This window comes from Aquila chrysaetos, chromosome 20 (genome assembly GCF_900496995.4).
Source record: "Aquila chrysaetos chrysaetos chromosome 20, bAquChr1.4, whole genome shotgun sequence".
NCBI classification, from domain to species: Eukaryota; Metazoa; Chordata; class Aves; order Accipitriformes; family Accipitridae; genus Aquila; species Aquila chrysaetos.
Window position 1 is genome coordinate 16,361,406 of NC_044023.1, and position 21,692 is coordinate 16,383,097.

At 51.8% G+C, this 21,692-nt stretch overlaps 1 protein-coding gene across 26 annotated transcripts in view; it reads right to left on the reverse strand.

Annotated features, from left to right (window-relative positions):
- The window catches only part of CADPS (calcium dependent secretion activator), a 222,736-nt gene extending 206,805 nt beyond the window's left edge, over positions 1–15,931 (reverse strand). For 18 of the 26 annotated variants that reach the window (XM_029996008.2, XM_029996005.2, XM_029996010.1 and 15 more), the window contains exon 1: positions 15,406–15,930. In XM_029996008.2, the coding sequence (XP_029851868.1) occupies positions 15,406–15,813 (408 nt within the window). In that variant the 5' untranslated portion in view covers positions 15,814–15,930. Of the gene's footprint in view, positions 1–15,405 lie in introns of all 26 variants that reach the window. The other 8 variants (XM_029996009.2, XM_029996006.2, XM_029996004.2 and 5 more) reach the window with 1 other exon arrangement.
- Positions 15,932–21,692: the final 5,761 nt, after the last annotated feature.

Consider the following 21,692-nt stretch of genomic DNA (forward strand, 5'->3'; position numbering starts at 1 on the left):
GAACACTTAGAGCACGAGACATCCTCTGCATCCACCCCGCGGCCTCACGCTGCGTACCCTGGGTACCGACTGCCGCAACCCCAGCGGCTGGGGCGGAGGGGACACTGTGCCCCCAACACATCCCCCAGACATGATGCAGGGATGCTAACCCAAAAGCGCAGCCTGTGCCCTGTGTCGGGCACACCACAGCCCAGCTCATGCACCACTCACCTGCTAATACCCCATGCAAAAATGAATAAATAATAATCGAGCCATTAAAATCAGGGGAGTTGTCATTACAGCTGCAACTTTCAGAGTCATTTTTCTGTCACTTGAGGGATGATAGTCCTTTGAGTGAGCAAGTACTACATGTAGCCAGCAAGCCTTTCAACGCATGACAAAAAAATATCATTGAATGATTTCCTTGCACAACTTTGCCTTACCCTCACACCATTCCTAGCCAGCATTAATTGACCAAGAACAATTAAAGCATATGAGGATTTCAACCTAATCTCAGAATGGATTAAAGTCCTTTCTATTCTCACCTTGACATACTCTGAAGCCTGGATGATTTGCATTTTGACATCTAATTGAAATGAGGGTTGCTGCCTGACAGGCCTTAATCTTCTCAAAAATGTGGTTGTGCCTCCCTCCCCAAAGCAAATATTTATCACAAGTTTCACCTTGAATATAGGTCACAGCATTGCAAAGCAAGTAATCAGAGCTGTAAAAAAAAAAAAAAAAAAAAAGATTCTGTCTAGGTAAAAAAAATAAATTCAAAAGGCACATCTGTTCTCCTGAGCCACAGCAAGGAAAGATTATTACCGTTAACATGAGGATTGTACAGCAAATGAAACAATTGGCTAAAGAAAAAAGAAAATAAATCACTTAGTGCCATCTTTCATCATTAAATTTTAATGGAAAAAACACTGCGATATGCTTAGTCTGAATATATACACAATGTAAAGAGACCATCTGACATCATCGAGGTATAACACTGCAAGATAAATGGAGATGATTTGCCACACTACTGGAGCAGCTGTAACTCCCTCCCAGACCTGCAGCAATCAAACGAAAGGGCACAGAAATAGCAAGCCATCTGCTTCTTGCTGGCCACTGAACCTTATGTGTTTGGCTGATAGGAAAGAATCGGGGGTCTTCCTCTTCTCCTGCTCGTATGGGCTTAAACTGGGGGCAGCTGAGCTGTTAACACTAGTTTAAATGCCCAACGCTTGTTAGTCCCATTTTGGTTGTCCCTGCAAGCCTTAGCCATCACCACAGGACAAACATCTGGAGGCTGTGGTTTGCACTGGGAGCGCCCCAAGCAAGGGCAGCCGGAGCACATGCATGTGCATCCAGAGAGCACCCGGCTGGAGCAGAGCCTTGCTTCGCAGACTTCCAGCAATGCAAAACCAGGCGCGGCGCTCCAGGCTGCCTTCCTTTCATACAGCGGTTGGATTTTGAGAGCATTAAAAGGAAAGAGAAAAGCGGAGCAATAAGGCTGAAGATTTTCCTGTCCTGCTTCTGCATTACAGTGCAATTCTCCCTGCTGCACCCTCCTGAAGGATGGCAGCACCTGTGACAGGCTCGGGAGACAACAAAGGAGTGCTGCTCCACTCCTCTCCGTATGGAAACACCAGGCAGCCCGCTGCTCACCTTCCCAAATGCAAACAGTGAGGAGGAAAGGATGCACAGCTATTGTGCATAGAGTTGTTAGGAGCTATAGGAATTCCCACGTGTGTAAATTAAACATTGGCTCCTTTTATCACCAAGTGCATACAACTTGTAAGCATGAATTATGTAAGACTATTAACTGTCATCTTATAAGAGGGAGCAGCTGTAGAAGCTGCTCAGAGGACACAGCAAGTCACAGAAGGGGCATCCCATGGATGCTCAGCGTCTGCACGTGTCTGAGCACGGCCACTCTCACCAGGTCCAGTCCTAGTGTTCCGAGGGGCCCGCGCATCCTGAGCTAAGCAATTAACTCAGTATCTCATAAGCTCGCACCGTCTTCCAGTGCTCTACAGAGGAAAGAGAAATATTTTCATCACCTTTTTATTGATGGCAGCTTAAGAAAGATCTGGAGAACTATGCGAGCTTGCGAAGAAGCGAGCAGGGAGCTCAGCCTGTAAGCTAGCCCAAACCCAAGCCCCCAGCCAGCACCCGAACTGCCCAGCTCTGCCTCCACTTTCACCCAGGAGCACAAGGAACCTGAAAGAGCAAACCCCCTCCGAGACCAGGGAGCTCCGGTCCCCGTTTCAGTTCAGTGATCTTCTCTTCGACTAATGAACCCCCGCACTCAGCTGGAGCCCACCCGTGAGGATGCCAGCCTAGGGCAGCGCTGCACAGCCCACGTCGCAAGTACCAGCGGGTCGCAGGCAGGGATGCAGGCTGGCAGCGCGCTGCACTCACCTGTACCGAGCCCGCGACCTGCAGAGCGCCGCAGGCTACTTAATTCAGCCTGGTCACCAAGTCCTTGCTGAGCTGACACCATGCTTAGCAGATGCGCTAAGGTTGCTGGGGGCAAGCCCTGGCCATAAATCACCTTCAGGGCGAGAAAGCTTTTGATACGATTTTACATAAAATATTAATCTCTCCAGGCAATATGAATGGTGTTAGGATTGAGTGGCGGGGTCGTACGCAGCACGGAAGCATTTTGCAACATAGCAGGTGTCGAAAGGGAAGGCACAGATTGGTATTAAGACCAGTTTCATTTATTGTATATATCATGGACTTAGAAGAACAAACATCAAGCACCGTGATTACATTTACTGATGATTCAGAGTTGTGTGGGCTCCTCTATACACAAGAGGAGGGCAATAAAGTCCTGGACAACTGTGAGCAAGCAAGCACCTTGGCAGATAATTAAATTAATTCAAGCTATGGAAATGCCACACAACAAGGCTAAAACATAAAGCAAATAACATTGAAAATGGCTTTGCACTCAGAGACTGTACGAGACAAACGCAGGCTACTGCTTGCTCCCAGTTATCCATGCAGGGTGCCTGGCGCTGTACAAGCACAAACGTCGTGGCCATCGGAGACAGTAGATAGGTGAAGACAGGTACAGGATACACACGAAGCATTAAAAATGCAATCCCAGTGATACCAGTTGTAAGTGGCCCCAGCCCAACACACCGTGGCTTTAGAGGGGGGCCACGCCACACAGGGACCATGGCGATGCAGCAGCTAGCTCCGGGGCCACCCTGGCAAAACAAATCCACGCAAGGGACCTCAGGCCACAGCACCTGCCTCCCACCTTGCTTACCAACTCCCAGTCCCTCTTACCAGCTCCTCTTCAGACTCTTGACCGTTACTCCCCATTCCCAGATCGTGTACCTGCACCTAATTGCCCGGGCAGCCTCACCACACTAACCAGCCCTGCCTGACACAAGGCAGCTGCCTTAGGAGACACCGAGGCATCTTGTCGGGGCCACCCTGCCCAGCAAAGGGATCGCTGGCAGGGCATCACAGAGGGCACAGAGCCCGTTCCAGGAGATGGGCCCCAAGAACACGTCGGAGCAAGACCGGGGAACACAAAGCATCCGGAGCAGCAACACGAGAAAGGACACGGGAGAAGAAGTAAGAAGTGGCAGAGCTGCCCAAGGCCCCGAAGGCAAGATGCTAAATTTGATGAGGTTGAGGAAGGGAGCCAAAGGAGGAATAAATAGAGCTAATGAGAAAACAAGGCATGAGCATTCAAAAACCTTTAACACACTGCTAAACAGCAATAAAAAGGCAATTAGAGTTCCGAGATGCATGGAGGGTAATTGCATGCACTATAAATAGGTGGTGGGAAGACTGTCCTGCTCAGCAGGATCTGATTCACTTTTGGGGTGACTTCTGCGCAGATAGGAATATTCTGGTGTGAGACAGAAGCTGAGAGAAGAGAGTTTACAGAGATGAGATTACAGGAAGAATTTCTATCACATACATCCTTCTGCATGAAATACGCACCAAGCAGGAGCTTTGCAACAGAGGCTTCAGGGGTCTGAGCTTGAGGAATTCCAAATAAAAGTTCAGCAGCAGAGAGGCAAAATAGCCTTAGAAAGAAACAGCCACTTTATATGAGCCAGCAACTTGTATGGCACTGGGGTCCAGGCAGTTGAGTGGCTGCCACTACTGATGGAGAAACCCCCTAACCACGTTGCTTTCTGGCATCCACGGAGATCCTGCCCTGCTCAGCTCATAACCCTTGCACAAGCACGTGCACACATGCACTCGTAACAGCATTTAACAGCAAGCAAAAAGAGAAGTTTAGAAGTGGAATTCAAATGCCAAACTCACTTAAGCATGCTCCTCAGACTGCCACCAGCATGCTCCTCCTGTTCCCTACCTGTCCCTCAGGTGTGCTCGCTCTGCTCCGCAGCGAGGAGCACGACTGCTCCGCAGACACATAACCCCCTCCCCTGGGCTGGTGTAACCCTTGGGGGGATGCTCGTGTCTTGGCTGTACAGGCTTACGGTAGCCAGTGCAAGCAGCTAGCTCACTGTTCAAAGAACAAGTTCTCTGATGCCATTCCCTGCCCAGCCTTCCCTCCCTAGGGCAGCCAGGCTGCAGCAAACGCACCGACTGCCGTGAGGCACTCTCCCTGCCAGGAACAGGGCTCAGGCCAGGGGAATGTGCCCCGAGAGGTCCTGGGGAAGGAGCCCTCAGAGCAGATAAAACCCACGAGACCCCAGCTGAAGGCAGGAGCAGGGTCTTTGCAGCATCGTGACCAACATCTTTAAGAGCAGAAGGCAGCACTGAAGTCCAGGGAACCCGCCAAGGAGCTGAAATTGTACTGGGCAGATCCCTGGCCAATGTAAACCACCGCTCCATGATCATCTTGAGTTTTTTGAGGACATCAGTTCTGTCTTGAGACAGCTAGAGGCTAGAAAAGTACTACTGCCCACCATTTCTGCAGGGCCCCGGGCCACGCCTGCTGCAAAGCAAATAGGAGATGGAAAAGGAAAACGCAGCTGCGCCTCAGAAATGGGAGCAATCCCTCCTGCCTGCCCTGGCCCCTTCACAGATACCCTTCTGGAGGGGGAAAATTTCCAGACTGCAGCACCAAAGGCCCAAGAAAGGGAAGAAGCAAAGCTGTCACTTCCCAGCTCCAAACTCCCTCGGCCAGGCCTGGTGCCCTTCCCAGCTCCTCGCTCCTTCCCACCGCAGAGCATCGGCATCGAGTCACGCTCGGGAGCTGCTCTGCCCTCGCGAATGACTGAGCACACACAAAGTCTCTGCAGTCCTAACTCCAGCTAGCTCTTGGCTATGCACCAAAAAACAACCCTGTGCAGCTCAGACAGCTGCACGTCCCCAGATAACAGCAGCAGATGGCTTCTGCCTAGAGGTCTCGCTGGCAGAGGGTGGTCTGTGGTGCCGGGGGTGGGAGGCACAGCGCTGGTTTTTGCAGCGCGTACCACTGGCGGGTCACGCAGCCTTGCCCGTGGCTGAAGAAGTGCTGGCTGTGTCCTTCCTTCATCCTTGCATTGTCACCATGCAGGTAGCAAAGCAGCTGGCTCCTGCTGCGTCACCCCATTAGCTTCCTTCCGAGGCAGCGATGAGTCTGTCGTCTCTGGTTGCAAGAAGGGTGGGAGCAGTCTGCTAGGAGGGAGGGGAAATCTAGGGCTATTGAGGCAATAAAAGCAAACCCGGCATGTGCAATATGCAAAGCATTTGTGCCCTCTCGCTGAATCAGGAAAGGATATTTGGCATCTTAAAGGAAATTTGCCTTTTGCTTGATGTTCCGCTTGCGCGATGCCTGCATCACCTCCCAGCTGCCTAAATCCTCTGCCGTTGAGGTGCGAGAGCAGCTGACCCTCCCCATAGCACACCAGGCAAAGTGAAATCCCTTTCTTGCAAAACCTAGCCCATCAGCATCAGCAGCAGTCCCAAGAGAACTTCTGAACAGCTTCACTAAATCGCTCCCAAATCATCTGATATTTTTTGTGCGTAAAACATAACATCTGAACCCCATCTCCTCCCTGGCCCCCACCGATCAGACAGGGGCATCCAAGGGGAGCACTGAACAGCACATGGGCTGCACCTGGCTGGCTGCTCATAGAGGAACATCTCCCTTCCAGAGTCACCTGCACCAGCTACATGCCAAGGTCAGCCAGAGCGAGCCCAGAAACCTCCTCCCAAAGTGCCTTTGCAGTATTTTGTTTTACTTGGCCAACTGGCTGGACGGGGCTCCCCCAAATCTCTCATTGGGCTAAGAGTTTGTTTCCAAGCAAAGCACCAGTCGGAAATGAGATGGGTGGTAGAAGGGACAGTGAGGTCATGTACAGAAAAATGCATTCTCTATACAGGAGGAAAAAAAATAAGGTTTTGACCCCAAATCTGCCTCCTCATTGAGCTAACATCATATCTTACTCCAGTGAGCATGGTTCTGTATTTAGGAGCATCACTTCATGTTCCCTCTGACAGCCAGATATCAAATCCAAGTCCCTTTATCTCACCAGGGTGCCACCAGCCAGGCAGCTTTCTTCTCCTGTTCCCAGATGGAACCTGTACATCGGCTGTGACTCCCTGGGTTCCAAAATGACCCTCATGCACACATACCCGCATCCGTCCCAAAAGAGGCAAATCACCGCCCCTCCTCGAGTGGCTCCAAGGAAAACAAAGGGCTGCTCCCCTGTGATATGGAGGTGGGGAAGGCTGTGTGTTCGGGTGCAGGATTTTACCATCTTAAGCACCCCAACATGCCACTGCGGCCTCATATCGGGGTGCTTAAGACAGTAAAAGCCTGCACCTCAACACACAGCCTTCTGCATCTCAGGGCAATGCCAATTTAGCATCATCTGGACTGGAAATACAATAAATTCCCTGAGGAATGGAGAATTGCTTCCTACATGAGTTGGCGTACCCCACACACCTCATTGATTGCAAACATGCATTGCAACTAATAGACATCAGTGGTTACTACAAACTTACAGGATCTGCAAACTCCCAGCACCATCCTCTCCAGCTCAGCAGGTGCTCAGGATCAAATCCAGATGCTAGAGCAGACATCACCGATGCTCTTCACAAGGCAACATGTGAGACTATTTCAACAAGACATTTCTTAACAAATAGCTTCTTTTATCAGTACTTCCTCAAGGTGTGAGCCTAGAAAACAGCCTTTCTTCCCTATTACTTTCCTCCCCTGAGCCAGACAGGCAATTGGGAGCCAATCCACCCGCTTTAAGCCCTGCTCCAAGGGACCAAGTTGAGCCTGTGCACACCACGGTGCTGCAGCTGCTCTAGGTGCAGGGCTTCTGTCTCCTTAGGCAACGACAACATCCAAAACAAGTGCTTCTTTTCCACTGCCAAAAAGTTTTTTGAGTTGTCGTGTGTCCCCGTCCCCTCCCGCCATGATCCTTCCCTTGGCTGAAGACAAACAGCAGGTGATGGGCTTGCAGGGACAGGGTCGCTCTGCTCCATGCTTGTACAGGAGCAGATCCAGTTCATACCCGGTGCTCACCCTAAATCATCAAGTGTGGATCTAAGTCCCACCTGAAGAGGGAGAGGGAGGTGGAAATAGGTGGGTCTGCAGACAAAGCTAGACCTGAAGACTGTCTCGTCATATTCTGAAGACAGAGCGCCCTGCCCTGGGGCGAACTCACCCTAATGTAGCACACAAGATCACAAAAGGCTACTGCTGGACCATTAGCAGGCAGCCCTGTTTGCCAGGATATTGGTACAAATGCATTGTGGCATCAGCCCAGAGTCCTACCAAAGTCAGTGGGGTTCCTTCAAGATCTGCACATTGCATCTCCAGTCCCCAAAGATAAATGCTGCAGCACCACCATTACAAAAACCCCACCCTTTGGACTAGGCAAAACATGACTAAATCCAGATTTTCATTAAGTTTCTTCATCAAACACTAACATTTGGCTATGGGCAGACACTCAGCACTTGAGCGGTTGTGGTCACACAACTGTCCTGAAGCACATGGGTCAAGCCATTGAGTTGTGTGGTGGGACAGTTTTCCAACCCCTCCAGGCTGGAGGTGGCCTGTACTAATGTCATTATATACCTCACCCTACTAGAAGTCCAAGCTCCCAACCTTACTGCGAGGTAGACAGACAGGTTTTGAACTATGACAACTGCAAACACAGCATTGCTTACCCTAAGCTGAATAAACATTTGCATGACATTTTGACTCAAGTGTTTAAATTCTAGAAAACATCTGACTTTATCAGCCTGAATCACAGACAAACAATACCAAATATTACCACTAAAAGCACCTTTTCAAACAACAATTTCACCCGTTCACATCAAACCCTCAGCGACTGCACTTATGTCTGGTTTGAAGAACGATGCCCCACCCAATCCAGAAGAAAACCCAGTCAAAGCACCCCAAGTATCCTGTACCCACAAATAACTTCTTCCATAGCAAGTGCCAGGTTAGGATGCTCCTTGTATTTCTGTCGGTACCTACAAGATAATGACACAGGGAAACTCCCCAGGAACCTGCCGTCTCCTGCATCTCCCCTCTCCCACCCTCATGAAGACAGAGCTGGACCCTGCTGCTGGACCTCAAAGCATGCCCTTCGAGAAGGGTGGCCCAATTCTGACCCGCTGGGAGCCAGTGGTGCCACCTGCTGCGTGGAGAGGCCAAGGCGAGGAGACAAACTCTGCTTCTTCTCCTGTGCCTGCACCACGATATCCGAGAGCTGGGGAACGAGGCATCACCATCACTTGCACCTCACCCTGCTCTGCTTCCAGAAAGGTTAAGACCTTTGAGGGGCCACCCATCAAAACCCCACCTCTGAGGAGCCGCCTATCCTCCTGGGTGACAAACGGAGATGACCTGCTCACCACCAGGGAAGGTCCCCTCGTCTGCTGTTTTAAGGGAACTCTACTGTTTTAATTAGTCTTAGTTTTTAAAGACACGCTAACATATATGTGGTTCCTAAAGATTACTTTGTGGAAGAAACCCTGGTGCTGCTGAAGCCACTAACAGAATTCACATCAACACCAACAAAGCAACAGCTTTATTGATTATACTATATTGATTGGTCTTCACTTATTAATCAGGTTTACAGAATTAAATAGAAATAGGATGTTTACCTTGTACCCCCCTGGACTAAAGCATTGGCAGTAGCTGTGAGGGGTTTGTATACATACACTGCTAGTAGCAGTGCTGTGACGGCTGGGTTCCTACTGCTAAACCACACTAAAACCAAATTAAACACTTCTCCAGCTAAGAAAAAATTACATAGGGAAATGACTTGCTGACCGCTTCCCGCTTAGGTGAACAGAGAACGAGTGACTCATCATTCAGCAGAAGGAATTACAAGTTGTGCAAAAGGCAAAGTGCTTCGGGGAGAGCGTCTAGACTACGCAAAGCAAGGCCATAAATAATACCTTTTGGAAATGATGGGCTTTAGCACGGGTTGGAGCTGCACGATCCGATGAGTCTTCTCCACTCTTGGTTCACAACACCTCTGGCCCGAGAGGTGCCACCCACAGTAACTGAATCATCAGGCTATGGATCGGGAACGGCAAAGTTTTACAACAGCCAAAGACCAAGCTCACAGCGTATTTAATTACCTGCTTCCCAATCCAATAAGCTGCAAGTATATAAATAGCCAAAGTATGACAAATATTTAATATCTGCTAGAATTAACTTAAGATAAGGCGCTGGCAAAATAAATAAGTGTTTTAACTGCAAATAACCATTTTCTGCAGATTTCAGACAATTTGAGCACAATGATCCCCTTCTGCACTCCACACCGCATCTCAGATGTACCAGAACTTCTTCCCCACGGCAATGCTCTCCAAGCAGCAGTGAAACGCGGGCAGGCTCGTCTTCGCTTTGGGGTTAGCACAGAGCTGACCCGAGGACAGCCCTAGCTGAGAGCCCAGCCACACACACAGCTCTCATTTGATGGTGGCAGTGGTCTATGCCCACACTGAGCCAGCTAAGCACCGAAGGCAGCCCCTAACTACTCTTCCAGGTTTTTACAGGCATAGCACTAATAATTATCTTGCAAGGTTTGATGCAACTACAGAGCTGTGCATGGGGTCCAGCTCACACTTAAGACCTGCCTGGACCTTGCATCTCCATCTTAAACAGCACAGGAGAGTAACTGAAGAACTGACAGAAAATAAGCAGAGCATCATCTTTGCCTCTCCTCTCCTGCAGAGCTGAGAAAACCACACCTCCAAGGGTTTCTTGGGGCCAGCACAGCAGAATCTGACCATAAAAATCACAGTTCTCTAGCAGAAAGCTGCTAAAACAAGTCCCAACACTACCTGAGTCACAATCCATCCCAGAAGAACAACGTGTCGGTGGTTTTAAGGGAGAACTTGTGTAAATATGGCGTGAGAGTAGCAACCCAACCCATGATAGCAAAGAAGTATGTGACTATTTGGAAGGCTGCACTAGATTTACTATGTTCCTAACTGTTGTAGCATCTGCCTGCATGCCAAAATGGGAGAAATTCGATATTTTAAGATGCATCGTAACTGATTTAACAGAGTTTCTGATCCCTCACACCTGTTCTGCATTAAGCGCTGTGCTTAAATCAATCACCATTCAGCAAAGCACAAGCTTAAGCGCTTTGCTGAATTTGACTGAGAATTTTGCTAATGCACCTGACGTCATCCCAAAGGCTTACACAAGGACCCAAATCACAAGCCACTTCTCCCAGGAGTAGCTCTGGTAATCTGCAACTAAGCTGGAACTTTTTTCATCGCACATTTATCCTGCTAGGAACTGATTTACTCTCCTGCGTGCCACCTCACGCTGCGGGGAGGAAAACAGGTGATGGCAACCACGACTGCAGTGATGCCTGACCTAACATGCTCTCCATGTTTTATCTCCTAATGAGTTCTTCCTGCTGCCCCTTTCCCAACGAGAGTTTTCAAGGGGCTGGTGATAATCTGGAGAAGATCTCCCAGTTTATGCTATTTTGAATGAACGAATGCCAATTTCTGGGATGCGCTGTGCCTTTTGGCTGCCATGCTTTGGAGGTATTTAGCAAGAGGTATAATTCACATCCAAGGGTGCTTGGTCTGCATCACTACAGAGACATACTCATTGCCCACCTTCCCCAGGCTGCCAGCTGAGCTCTCCTCCCAAAGGCTTCAGACAGTTGGGATCAAGCAGGCAGAGGCACAGAGCATGGCCAGCCGTCTCAACTCTACTTCCAACAAGTCAGCGTGAGCTAGAGAAAAGACTAAATACATCCTGGGCAAGCAATTACCATGCTAAGTGCCATCTGCGGTACTAAAACACATTGTTCTGAGAGCAACAGAGCTGGCAAAGCTGCTTTCCTCCTGAGCTGCATCACGAAGCTGGAGCTTTTGGTGTCCAGCAAGGTGCAAGCTCTGATGGGAGTTTTTGCTCCCGGGCCACACATTCAGCAGGTCTCTTGCTCAGATTGCCCAGTGCCTAGTAAGGGCTGCCCACACACTGCCGCCTTCCTCCCACCCGAGGTACGAGATAAATAACAGATCTCCCTATTTTCACCAAGCTTTTAAGGGACAAGTATCTTGCAGACCGCTGGCTGCCTGTCAAATGTGCCTGGAATTCAGTGGTGGCTTAAAAAAGAAATCCAAGCAGGAAGTAAGACAGCACAGACAGGTATCTAATAAGTGAGATGTAAATAAAAGAACTTACAGGTAGACATCACAAATGTGAGGTTACTCAAGTGAAGCCTTACCACATAAACATCAAGACAAACCTGAAGCAGAGGTGTAGGCTTGAACACACTGATCTAAAAAACAATTTTTAACCTGTTGCTGAAATTTTCTGGGGTGTCAGGATCAGAAAAATACCAGCTCTGAGTGGCATTTGCTTGAATTCATCTTGAAATCTGCAACAGCTTGTTATTGGTGTAAACAAGCAACGCTGTCATGCCCACGTGCAGTATACACCCGCCTATGCCGTCCATTCACACATTTCCACCGCTCTCTTCGCTCTCATATACGTTATAATTTACCAAACCGCATGTAATTATCTTTCTGTTGCAACAGTACCTTAAGTACACACTTCCCTTTATTCGAAGGTGGTTCATGAGCGCTGTAAAACACCAGGCTGCATTTTCCAGCTCCCGAGCACTACACACAGGCGTGCTGCTACATAACTGGTACCCACGGTGCCTGTGCATTACACCGCCGTAACGTGCAGCCCCCGGGGCTCAGGGTACCGGCCGGTTCTCATACAGCAGCGCTGCAGGATTAAAGAGGGACGATTACACACCTTGGGGGAGGTACCGCGGGGATCTTCGGTCCACGCAAGAACTTCAGTGCTGCAACTGCAACAAAATCAATTGCTTTCTTTTCCAGGAAAATTGCAAAGAAGAAGATGAAGCTACAGAAGCAAACCCATCTCAGGCCCTGTGGTCCTCCCGTTGAGGTGAGCTAGCTCTTATCAGGTAACCTAGAGACGCTGGGTTGTGCCTGGCAGCTGCTGTGCAGGGTGACAGCCTTGCCTGCAAATCCACGGTCAACCTGCTTGGGCTGTGCTCGGAGGTGGCAGCATCTCCCATGCTACGGGGGAGAGCTGTGGGCCAGGTGAAGGCAGACATCCTCCTCTGCACAGCTCTGCCAAAACACCTCTGCGGTGGCTGCTGGGCACCTCCCCGATGCAGGCGTGGGGTCCAAGCAGCCCCACGGGAAGCCTGGCTGGGCCCCACACCTTGGCAGAGCACCAGCGGCATTCCCAGGCATCCTGCCCACGGGCAGCGACCGCAACCGGCGGATCGGCAGGGTCAGGGCCTCACATCTCCAGGGTGCCCACACGTGTAGTGGGTCAAGCACCTCCCTCCGCGGCCTCTCCACGCGGGACCGACAGGAGAGACGGGAGCACTGTCCTGCGCACCAGCGTGGGGACCGCAAATGACAGCGCTTGGGGGTTTTCTGCTTCCCATTTCTCCCAGGATGAAACCCGTCCCTCGCAAATGGGAGGCTGTGAGGGTGGAGAGGCAAACGGCACATGGAGAAGGGAGTGGTTTATCACTCCTCTGCTGATGAGGAAACTGAGGCAACAGCTCCCATCAGAACAGAACCAAAACTTGGTCTTCTCCCACCTTTCCCCTGAGGAGCAAAATGCATTTGCTCCACCCTGGTGAGTCTTGAAGCACCTGGTATTTCCATCATTACCAAAGGCCCACCGATACACAAAGTCCCCACAGAGACCGTTCAACCTGGCAGAGCCACCATGACAGAAGCTCAGTGCCCAAGAGGGAACAAGTCCCACACCTTCATCTTCATCTTCTGGTCCCCCTCGAGCCAGAGGAGGAAGGATGGGCTTTCCTAGAAGGATGCATGAGGAAAGCAGAGGAGCATATGAAATCCAGCAACAAACTCCAGGCTCTGGCAGTCCTTTAATTGACTTTAATAGGAGTCTTGGCTAAGGAAAAAGGGCAAGGATTTACTCCCAGCATGACAACTGAATATAGGGATATACCGAAGACAAAAACCCAGAATGAATTCACCTTTAAAAGGGTGAATTCAATTTGACATGTGTTGTCAAGTTAAATTTAGCTTTCCCAATTCCATCTCACTGCTAAGTTTGAGGGGAGACAGTCAGCCCCCGAGATACACCTATTTTAGCTATTTGTATAAATAAGCCAGACGCATTTTCCTATGTTCTTCATTTCACAGAGAATGGATTCTTTCCTCCCAAGATCCTGTGTAACTTCCCCATTCCCTCGAGTATTGCTGCCAGTTTACCATTTTTCTCATTACTCCTCATTTCTTCATTTCACCTGCACTTTATTCCCCCCTTTTCTCTTTCCCTCCCCCCTTTCTGTCCCTTCACAGCGCAGTATTTTGATTTCCGGGACTATGAATCGCCCTTCTTCCCAGCCACTCTTCTCTGGACTGCTAAGACGCTGCCTGCTCCTTTGGAAAAACACCTTTTCAATCTCAGTTCACTTTTATGTGAGAAACAGTTGCAGAGCTTGTTTGTTTGTTTTAATTTCTGCAAAACTAGCAATTATTTAAATTCCGCCACCTTTTTCTAACGCGAAAAAGTTGCACAGGGAACAAAAGCCAAGACAACTTTGAAAATCCACAATGTATTGAAAAGGGTTGTAGGCAAAAAAAAATAGATATATATAAAAAAAATAATCTCCAAACCTAGCTATATTTTCAGCTATGCACTTTGCTCAGCAAACAAAAGCAGATCATTCAACCTTCCAGCAACACCAGATTGTCCTATATTGCCTTTAAACTACATGCAGTACGGATACACTTTCCTACCTCCGTATGTTGCAATGACTAATAATAGTCCTGTGGTGTAGCAGAACTGAATGTCGTTTGCATCAATACATCCAGGAGTCTGCCTGATTTGTAAAGGTCATTTGTGAACACAGAATGGTATCAAGGCTAAAACTGCAGTCTAAGAAACTCAACTGAAAAGGATAAAAAAAATCAGCCAGCTGTTCCAGATAGCTACATCCCATCACAGACCTAACTCTGGCTCTCACAGGGAAAAAGTTGGCTGCATTTGACCGAAAGGCGCCCATGTCCGCACCCTGGAGAAACTCAATTTCTGCCCTGGCCCATGAGCTCGTGCCTCAGCAGAGAAACAAGCTCCAAGACGGCTCCTCGGGATGGGGAGCCCAGGGGATGTTCTCCTGCCCAGCCGCTGCCTGGAGCGGCGCGCGGCCCTGCCGCGGTGACGCACTCGGGGAGGAAGAGTCCGGATTGTGGCAGCGACTTCATCGCAAGGCTCTGCTGCCACGTTTTGCCAGGAAGCCAGCATCGGGGAGCTCGCCACGCATAAACATTTACAAGAAGTTGAAATGAGACTCGGTAACTCCCCAAGTCGGTGCCAGCACTCCCAGTTAAGCAAACTTTGCAGCAAGCATGGAGTTGCAGAGTCCCTTTGCAGGAGGCAAGGGCACGCGCCTCGTGTTTTCCAGCAATATAACCCATTTCTCTCCTTTCAACAACCTTTAGATGGCCAACATCCCAAACTTCCCAAATCCCGATGTTGCGTAACTAGGAGCAATGCCATATGTCAGCGCTCCGGCTCCATGTGGGAGACCACAGCGGGGAGCAGCACGGAGGGGTGACACGGGGGCAGGGGGCTTTCCCACGCCCCGGGACAGGGATGCTGCTGGCAAACCCCACCCGTGGGGGCCCAAGGTGCCCTGCACCGGGATTGCCCTTGGGGTGCCCGGGCAGCTGCGGGCCTGGGGAGTGCCTGCACGGGGCTGCTGGGGAGCGGGATGGAGGCGGGGGGGGGCAGAAGGAGAGGCAGGGGTGGGGGCAGGAGGGCATTTAGAGGAGCAGGTGAGCAGGGGGCAGAAGGGCAATTAGGGGAGCGGGCAGGCAGGCAGGAGAGCGGGCAGGAAGGTTGCTGCCAGGGGGTAGGAGGACAGGGGCAGGCAGGGAGCAGCCGGGGGGTGGGTGAGGGGGGTGCAGGCAGGGGAGCTGCCGGGCCTGGCCCTGCAGGCAGGGCAGGGCAGGGCAGGGCAGCCCGGGCGGCTGTACCTTCTGCTGCCGGCGGGCCATGTCGGTGGGCTGCTTGGCGTTGAAGGGGTAGGCGATGCAGCGCATGACGAAGACGTAGAGCTGCAGCTTCCTCTTCCTCTCCTCCTCCTCCCGCTGCAGCCGCTCCAGCTCGTCCTTCTCCTTCTCGCTGGCCACCGAGGGGCTGGGGCTAGCGGGCCTCGCCGCGCCGCCGCCGCGACCGCCCGGCTGCAGCCCCCCGCTGCCGCCGCCGCTACCGCCGGCACCGCCGCCACCACCGCCACCGCCGCCGCCGCCGCCGCCGCCGCCCGGGCCCTCGCCGGGGCGGCTGGGCGAGAGCCGCGCCGCGGCGGGCGCCAGCGGCTCCTTCCCGCTCTCCTCCTCCACCAGCTCCTCCGACTCCTCCTCGCTAGACGACGGGTCCAGCATCGCGGCGGCGGCTGGGCTCGGCCGGGCCGGCTCTGGGCTGCGCTGGCTCCGCTCGGCTCTGCCCGGCTCCTGCTCCGGCTCCGCTCACCGCCCGCCGCGCCCGCGCGCGCCCCCGCGCCGCCCCGCCCCGCCCTCGCCTCGCCCCGCCCCGCCCCGCCCCGTGCGCGCGGGCGCTGGCCGCGGTGCTGCACGGCGGGGGGCGAGGGAGAGAGCGAGCGCCGGAGAGCGGCCCCGCCGCGCATGCCCGCTGGGGGCCGGCCAGGCGCGGCCGCCGCCGGGGGCGCCGCCATGGTCGTCGCCTCTGGAGGGAAGCGCCGGCGTGAGGGGTGTCCGGCCGGCGCCCGGGTGGGCCGCCCGCCGGGGCACCGCTGCGTCCTCGGTGTCCCCGCAGACGCCGCGGTGTCCCCGCAGCCACAGGCAGACGTCAGCGCGCCCGCGGCGTCCCCACAGACACGGCTGTCCCTCCGTGTCCCCACGGCCCCACACAGACACCGCCGTGTTCTTGGTGTCCCCACAGACACGGCTGTGCCCGCGGCGTCCCCACAGACACGGCTGTCCCTCCGTGTCCCCACGGCCCCACGCAGGCAGCACGGTGTCCCCACAGACACGGCTGTCCCTCCGTGTCCCCACAGCCCCACACAGACACCGCCATGTTCTTGGTGTCCCCACAGACACGGCTGTCCCTCCGTGTCCCCACGGCCCCACGCAGGCAGCACGGTGTCCCCACAGACACGGCTGTCCCTCCGTGTCCCCACAGCCCCACACAGACACCGCCATGTTCTTGGTGTCCCCACAGACACGGCTGTCCCTCCGTGTCCCCACGGCCCCACACAGACACCGCCGTGTTCTTGGTGTCCCCACAGACACGGCTGTGCCCGCGGCGTCCCCACAGACACGGCTGTCCCTCCGTGTCCCCACGGCCCCACGCAGGCAGCACGGTGTCCCCACAGACACGGCTGTCCCTCCGTGTCCCCACAGCCCCACACAGACACCGCCATGTTCTTGGTGTCCCCACAGACACGGCTGTCCCTCCGTGTCCCCACGGCCCCACGCAGGCAGCACGGTGTCCCCACAGACACGGCTGTCCCTCCGTGTCCCCACAGCCCCACACAGACACCGCCATGTTCTTGGTGTCCCCACAGACACGGCTGTCCCTCCGTGTCCCCACAGCCCCACACAGACACCGCCATGTTCTTGGTGTCCCCACAGACACAGCTGTCCCTCCGTGTCCCCACGGCCCCACACAGACACCGCCGTGTTCTTGGTGTCCCCACAGACACGGCTGTGCCCGCGGCGTCCCCACAGACACGGCTGTCCCTCCGTGTCCCCACAGCCCCACGCAGGCAGCGCAGTGTCCCCACAGCTGCGTGTGCCACACGAATCCCTGCAGGCTCGAGGGTCTCAGCAAGTTTGCTTTCCACCAAGCTGCTCTTCTTGCACCTCGATGCAGCTAAAAATCTTAATTGAAAAGCGATGCTGCTAATAAATATTTCACCCGTCACTAATTATTACATGTGTAACGATATCGTGGTGTTCTGCTTTGAAGATTACCTGGAGCGAGCTGAGGACTTCAGGAGCAGCTCTGAGGGATGAATCAGTGAAGACGTCGTCTGTGTTCAATATTTTAATTTCCGGTGATTTTCAGATCTGATTGAGTCTTCATTTGCACATACGCGTGTATTTGTGGTGGGTGGGTGTTTTCAAGGTTTGTTTTCCTCTGCTCAATTAGCAGTGCTTCTTTTGTAAATGTCAAAATACCTGTCACCTGTTATACATGTTAATAAATGTTTGTTTCACTTTAGGGGAGAATAGGTAAACATCGATTCCTGGTGATGGGGCTGTGAGATTAGCTCACGGGAGGGGAGACGGGTGCTGCTTCAGACCACGTGTTTCAGGATTTTCACATCAGCTGGGCTTTCTGAGCTTCTTGCCTACTTCTAATTAGAAGCTCAGCATAGCAGTTGAGTCTGGAAAAACTTCGGGGCCCTGCATTTCCGAAAGCCATGAGAAACGGCTGAAAAATTGGCACAGGGGGGGAAAAAATGGCTTTCCCTGTTTCCCTTAGCCTTACCTGCTGGACCTGTGCTGTCCCGCATGCCCCGCGGGGCTGCGTGCAGGAACAGCCGCGCTCGCTGGCCGGGCTCACTGCCACCGCCGTGGGAGCCCCCTCTCCCGCGGGGACACCGGCAGCATAAGGGGGGCCGGTGGCCAGCTGCAGCCCTGCGGCTGCGCCTGCCATGGTGTGTGTCCTGCCTGCAGTGCGGGAAGTCCAGGGGATGCTGCAGGGAAAAGCAAAGTTGTCAAGTTCCTGCAAGCAAAGTTTTTCCTGTGCTCCCCGTTGGGAATCTTGTTTGCCAAGGCTGGGATTCGGAGCCTCGCACCCCTGGTGCTGCATGGGGACATCTATGGCTCGCTCTTCTTGGGACCAGCCCCCCTCAGAGGGCATCCTGCCCAGGACATCAGGGTGAGCTCTGCAAGGCACAACCGTCGCCCTTTGCACAGCCCTGAGCCCTCTCCCCCTGCAAGGGAGCCAGCTGCGGGGGATCCCTGGACACCAGTGGGTGTGGATGGGCTCCTGCAAGTGCCAGGTGCTGACACGCACCGACACACCAGGAAAACGCATCTCCAGCCCTGTTTCACCCTCACACCCTTCGTGTTTGCATCACTCATTGGCAACTCTTGGAAAGCAACGCTGCATTTTCTGCAACAGCACAGTCAGCAAGTCAAAGAAATACTGCACATCAGACTGGAGATGCCTGAAGCTGGAACGGCCACACAGCTTGCTCTGCCCAGTCACTGCTTTCATCTGAGACCACCTCCAAAAATGGTCCTTTATCGCCCAGTTTCTCTGGAGCTGCTGCCAGGACTGTCGATCCAACCCATGGGCTGACAAAAGCCAGCAGAAGCCACCCCAGCATTGTACTGGGACAACCCGCAGCTCGGCTGGCATTCGGGGATAAACAGCGTGAACTGAGCACACGGTGCTGGTGCTGGCGGGCAGCTTGCTCTGCAAGCAGCAGTGCTGGCTGCAGGGCAGGATGGCGAGGACGGCCGGCAGCGCGGGGCATTTTCCTACGTCTGCGTTTTCCCATCAGTCTGGGAAAGGAAAAGACACACGGTGTGGTGGTGGGATACAGAGGCTGATCCCAGCTGAGGTTAGGAAAAGGTTTTTCAGCCCCTCTCAGCCTTCCTTAGTATCATTTCACTTCATGCCTCCCTATTTATTATCTCCCCAAACAAACAAATAAAAGTACCATGTTATTGCTGTGATGCAACTACCCCTCCTCACTCAAGGGGCATGTCATGGAATTGTGCTGCCAGTCCCTTGCAATGGGGACAGGTTGTACAGCACTTTCTAGTGCCATTTTGCCTGGCACGTGGCCCTTAACGTGACTAATGCAAGTATGACTACCACCAGGGTGATGGGAACCTCTCAAAGATATCTTCCTCAGCAAAGTTCTCTTATTTTTTTAAGGTGTCTTTTGAGTTTTTAAAAATTGATGCCCTTTTCATATTACACATCAGAAAAACTCATTGTCCTGAGTCCAGTTGTGCCAACTGTGAAGGCAGAAAAAATAGAATCAATTACACCAGTGCCTATAATGATATTATCTATAGGTAATCCCACGCAGAGGAGAAGCCTTTGTCTTTGGGTTTTCAAGAAAGAAATGCCGTTTATTGTACTGGAGAATGGAGAAATTTCTTTCTGCGACATAAGGCTGCAGGTGCTCTCCCTCATAGTTGAGGAGGTAGATGTTCAAAAGCTGCAGCTCTCTGTCTTCCCTGTCCCAGACACGACAGCAATGAAATTCTCTAAGATGATCAGAGGAAAATTGGACCATTTTTTATGAAAGGCTTTCTTTCAGTGGTGGTTGCTCTGAACTGTTTAGGTAACTCTGCAGAGGTGGATTCACTAGAGGAAAGCAGCTGGGGATGACAGAAGCAACTTTTGTTGGTAGGAACATCACAGACATTGCGTATCTATCTATAGACACAGATTGACTTTTCTGACAGATTGTCAGAAAAGATTTCTTAAATTAATTGATGCAAAATTGATACATACAACCACCCCAAAAAATATGTTCTTCTTTAGGAGCTTTCAGAATTATATTTATCCTTTAGTGGGTGAGATTTTGCTCACTGGAGAACTTTGAAATTGGATATGCTTGAAAGGGCCTGACTAGACATCCAGGCACAGAACAGTCAAGGTTCATCTGGAAGTGCTGCTGGTCCAGAGAAGCAGTGACACATCGCCCTCAGAGTGATCAACACTTTCTCCTTCCTTAATTCACACAGCCATGTTTTCCCAGTGGTTATGTCTTAATGTACAGTCGCAAAATTAATGCTTTTTCCTGAGTAAAGGAAAGAACAAGGTCAAAAAGTCTCAGGCCTCTTGCTTTCCTTTTCCAAATGCCATTTTGTCCAGCAAGCTGTATCCAGCTCCCTCTAAACCATCTCCCACTTACAATTCTTTGCATCCTACTGCAAAGCAGCCCTACTACAGCACCTCCAGCTGCAGGAAAGGTTCCCTCTGACGACACCAAGAGGAGTAGGATTTTCAAAAGCTTTCAGTGTTAGCCTCCCTGCACCCGTCTTTGTGGCACTTTTTGCAGGATCTGAGGGCTTCCGTGGTGTTGAAACATTCCAAGGAATATTGCCCTGTTAAAAACATGAACAGCCTGCAAACCCTGAATTTTGCAACTAGAAAGATGATCTGAAACGTGGCTGGGTGACCCAGCAAAGCAGCCAGGCACGACTGTCCTGCATCATGCACGAAGGGAAGCAGCGCGAGTGGAGCAATCATGAAAATTATGCGTGCGTAACTTCCAGTGGTAGTATTTCATGGTGGGTAATTGTGTAATTACCCATTATGAGTGGGTAAATGTAGACAAATGAGAGCATTAGCTAAGTAATTTTTGATATTATATCGGTGTCTACTGCTGTTTGCTCAGGATACTAAACCAGAGGCTGTTTGGGTTAAAAGGATGGGTAAAGTTGGGCAGTTGGTTTTCAAGATGCAACATAGCTGCAAAATCCATGGTCCTTTCTAGCTTATCACTTCGAAGCAGGCTCCAGGAGGTTTCAAAAAATCTGCCCCTACCTATTTGTTCCCAGCATCGCAAATTAATTGCTTCTTCTGAAACACTTTCCAGAATAATTACCTAATGAGATCCAAAGTGCCTGCATTGCCAGCTCTGTTGCGGGTTCCAGTAAGAGGCAATGCATGCCACGCGGGAATACTTGACCTCCGTGGCTGCTGCTGTTTACACGACAAGCAAGGAGCAGCAAATACACACCCGCCTGGCAGTGCCTTCGCCATCCCTGCGGACGGTGTAATGCTTCTCACCTCTCCTGGCTGGAGCCACTGCAGCTGCGTAAAGGAGACCTCAGGTGGCCTCAGATATTGGAAGCAGCATCCGTTGAAGAATATTAAAAGTATTTTGTGAAATGTTTCAAATTTGTTTCCATTTTGTAAGGTGTCATAGGGAAGAACCTGCTGATATTAGAAAAAATCACTGCTGTAGCATTCATATCCCTCTCCATTTATTCCCATTAGATGGGGGGAAATCAGTGTAGATAATGATTTGTGGAAATGACTGTAAAGAAAAACAGAGCCGAAGCAGAGGCCCTTGCTTTGGAAAGAGAGGGCCTGTGTACGTGGCACTGGGTGCTGCGGCACTGCCTTTGAAAGCAGGCTGGCAAGACCCAATGGTTTGGAAGGAACCCTCAGAAAGAGTAAACTCCATTTAAAGCAACCATTTGGGAAAGCTTAACTGAATAGCTCCCACAGGGAGCTCACATTTGCATGAAAAACAAACAAACCTGTGCTCTTTTTATTAATCCTGGTTAAAGGCCTAAACCAGAATATTTATGAAAGC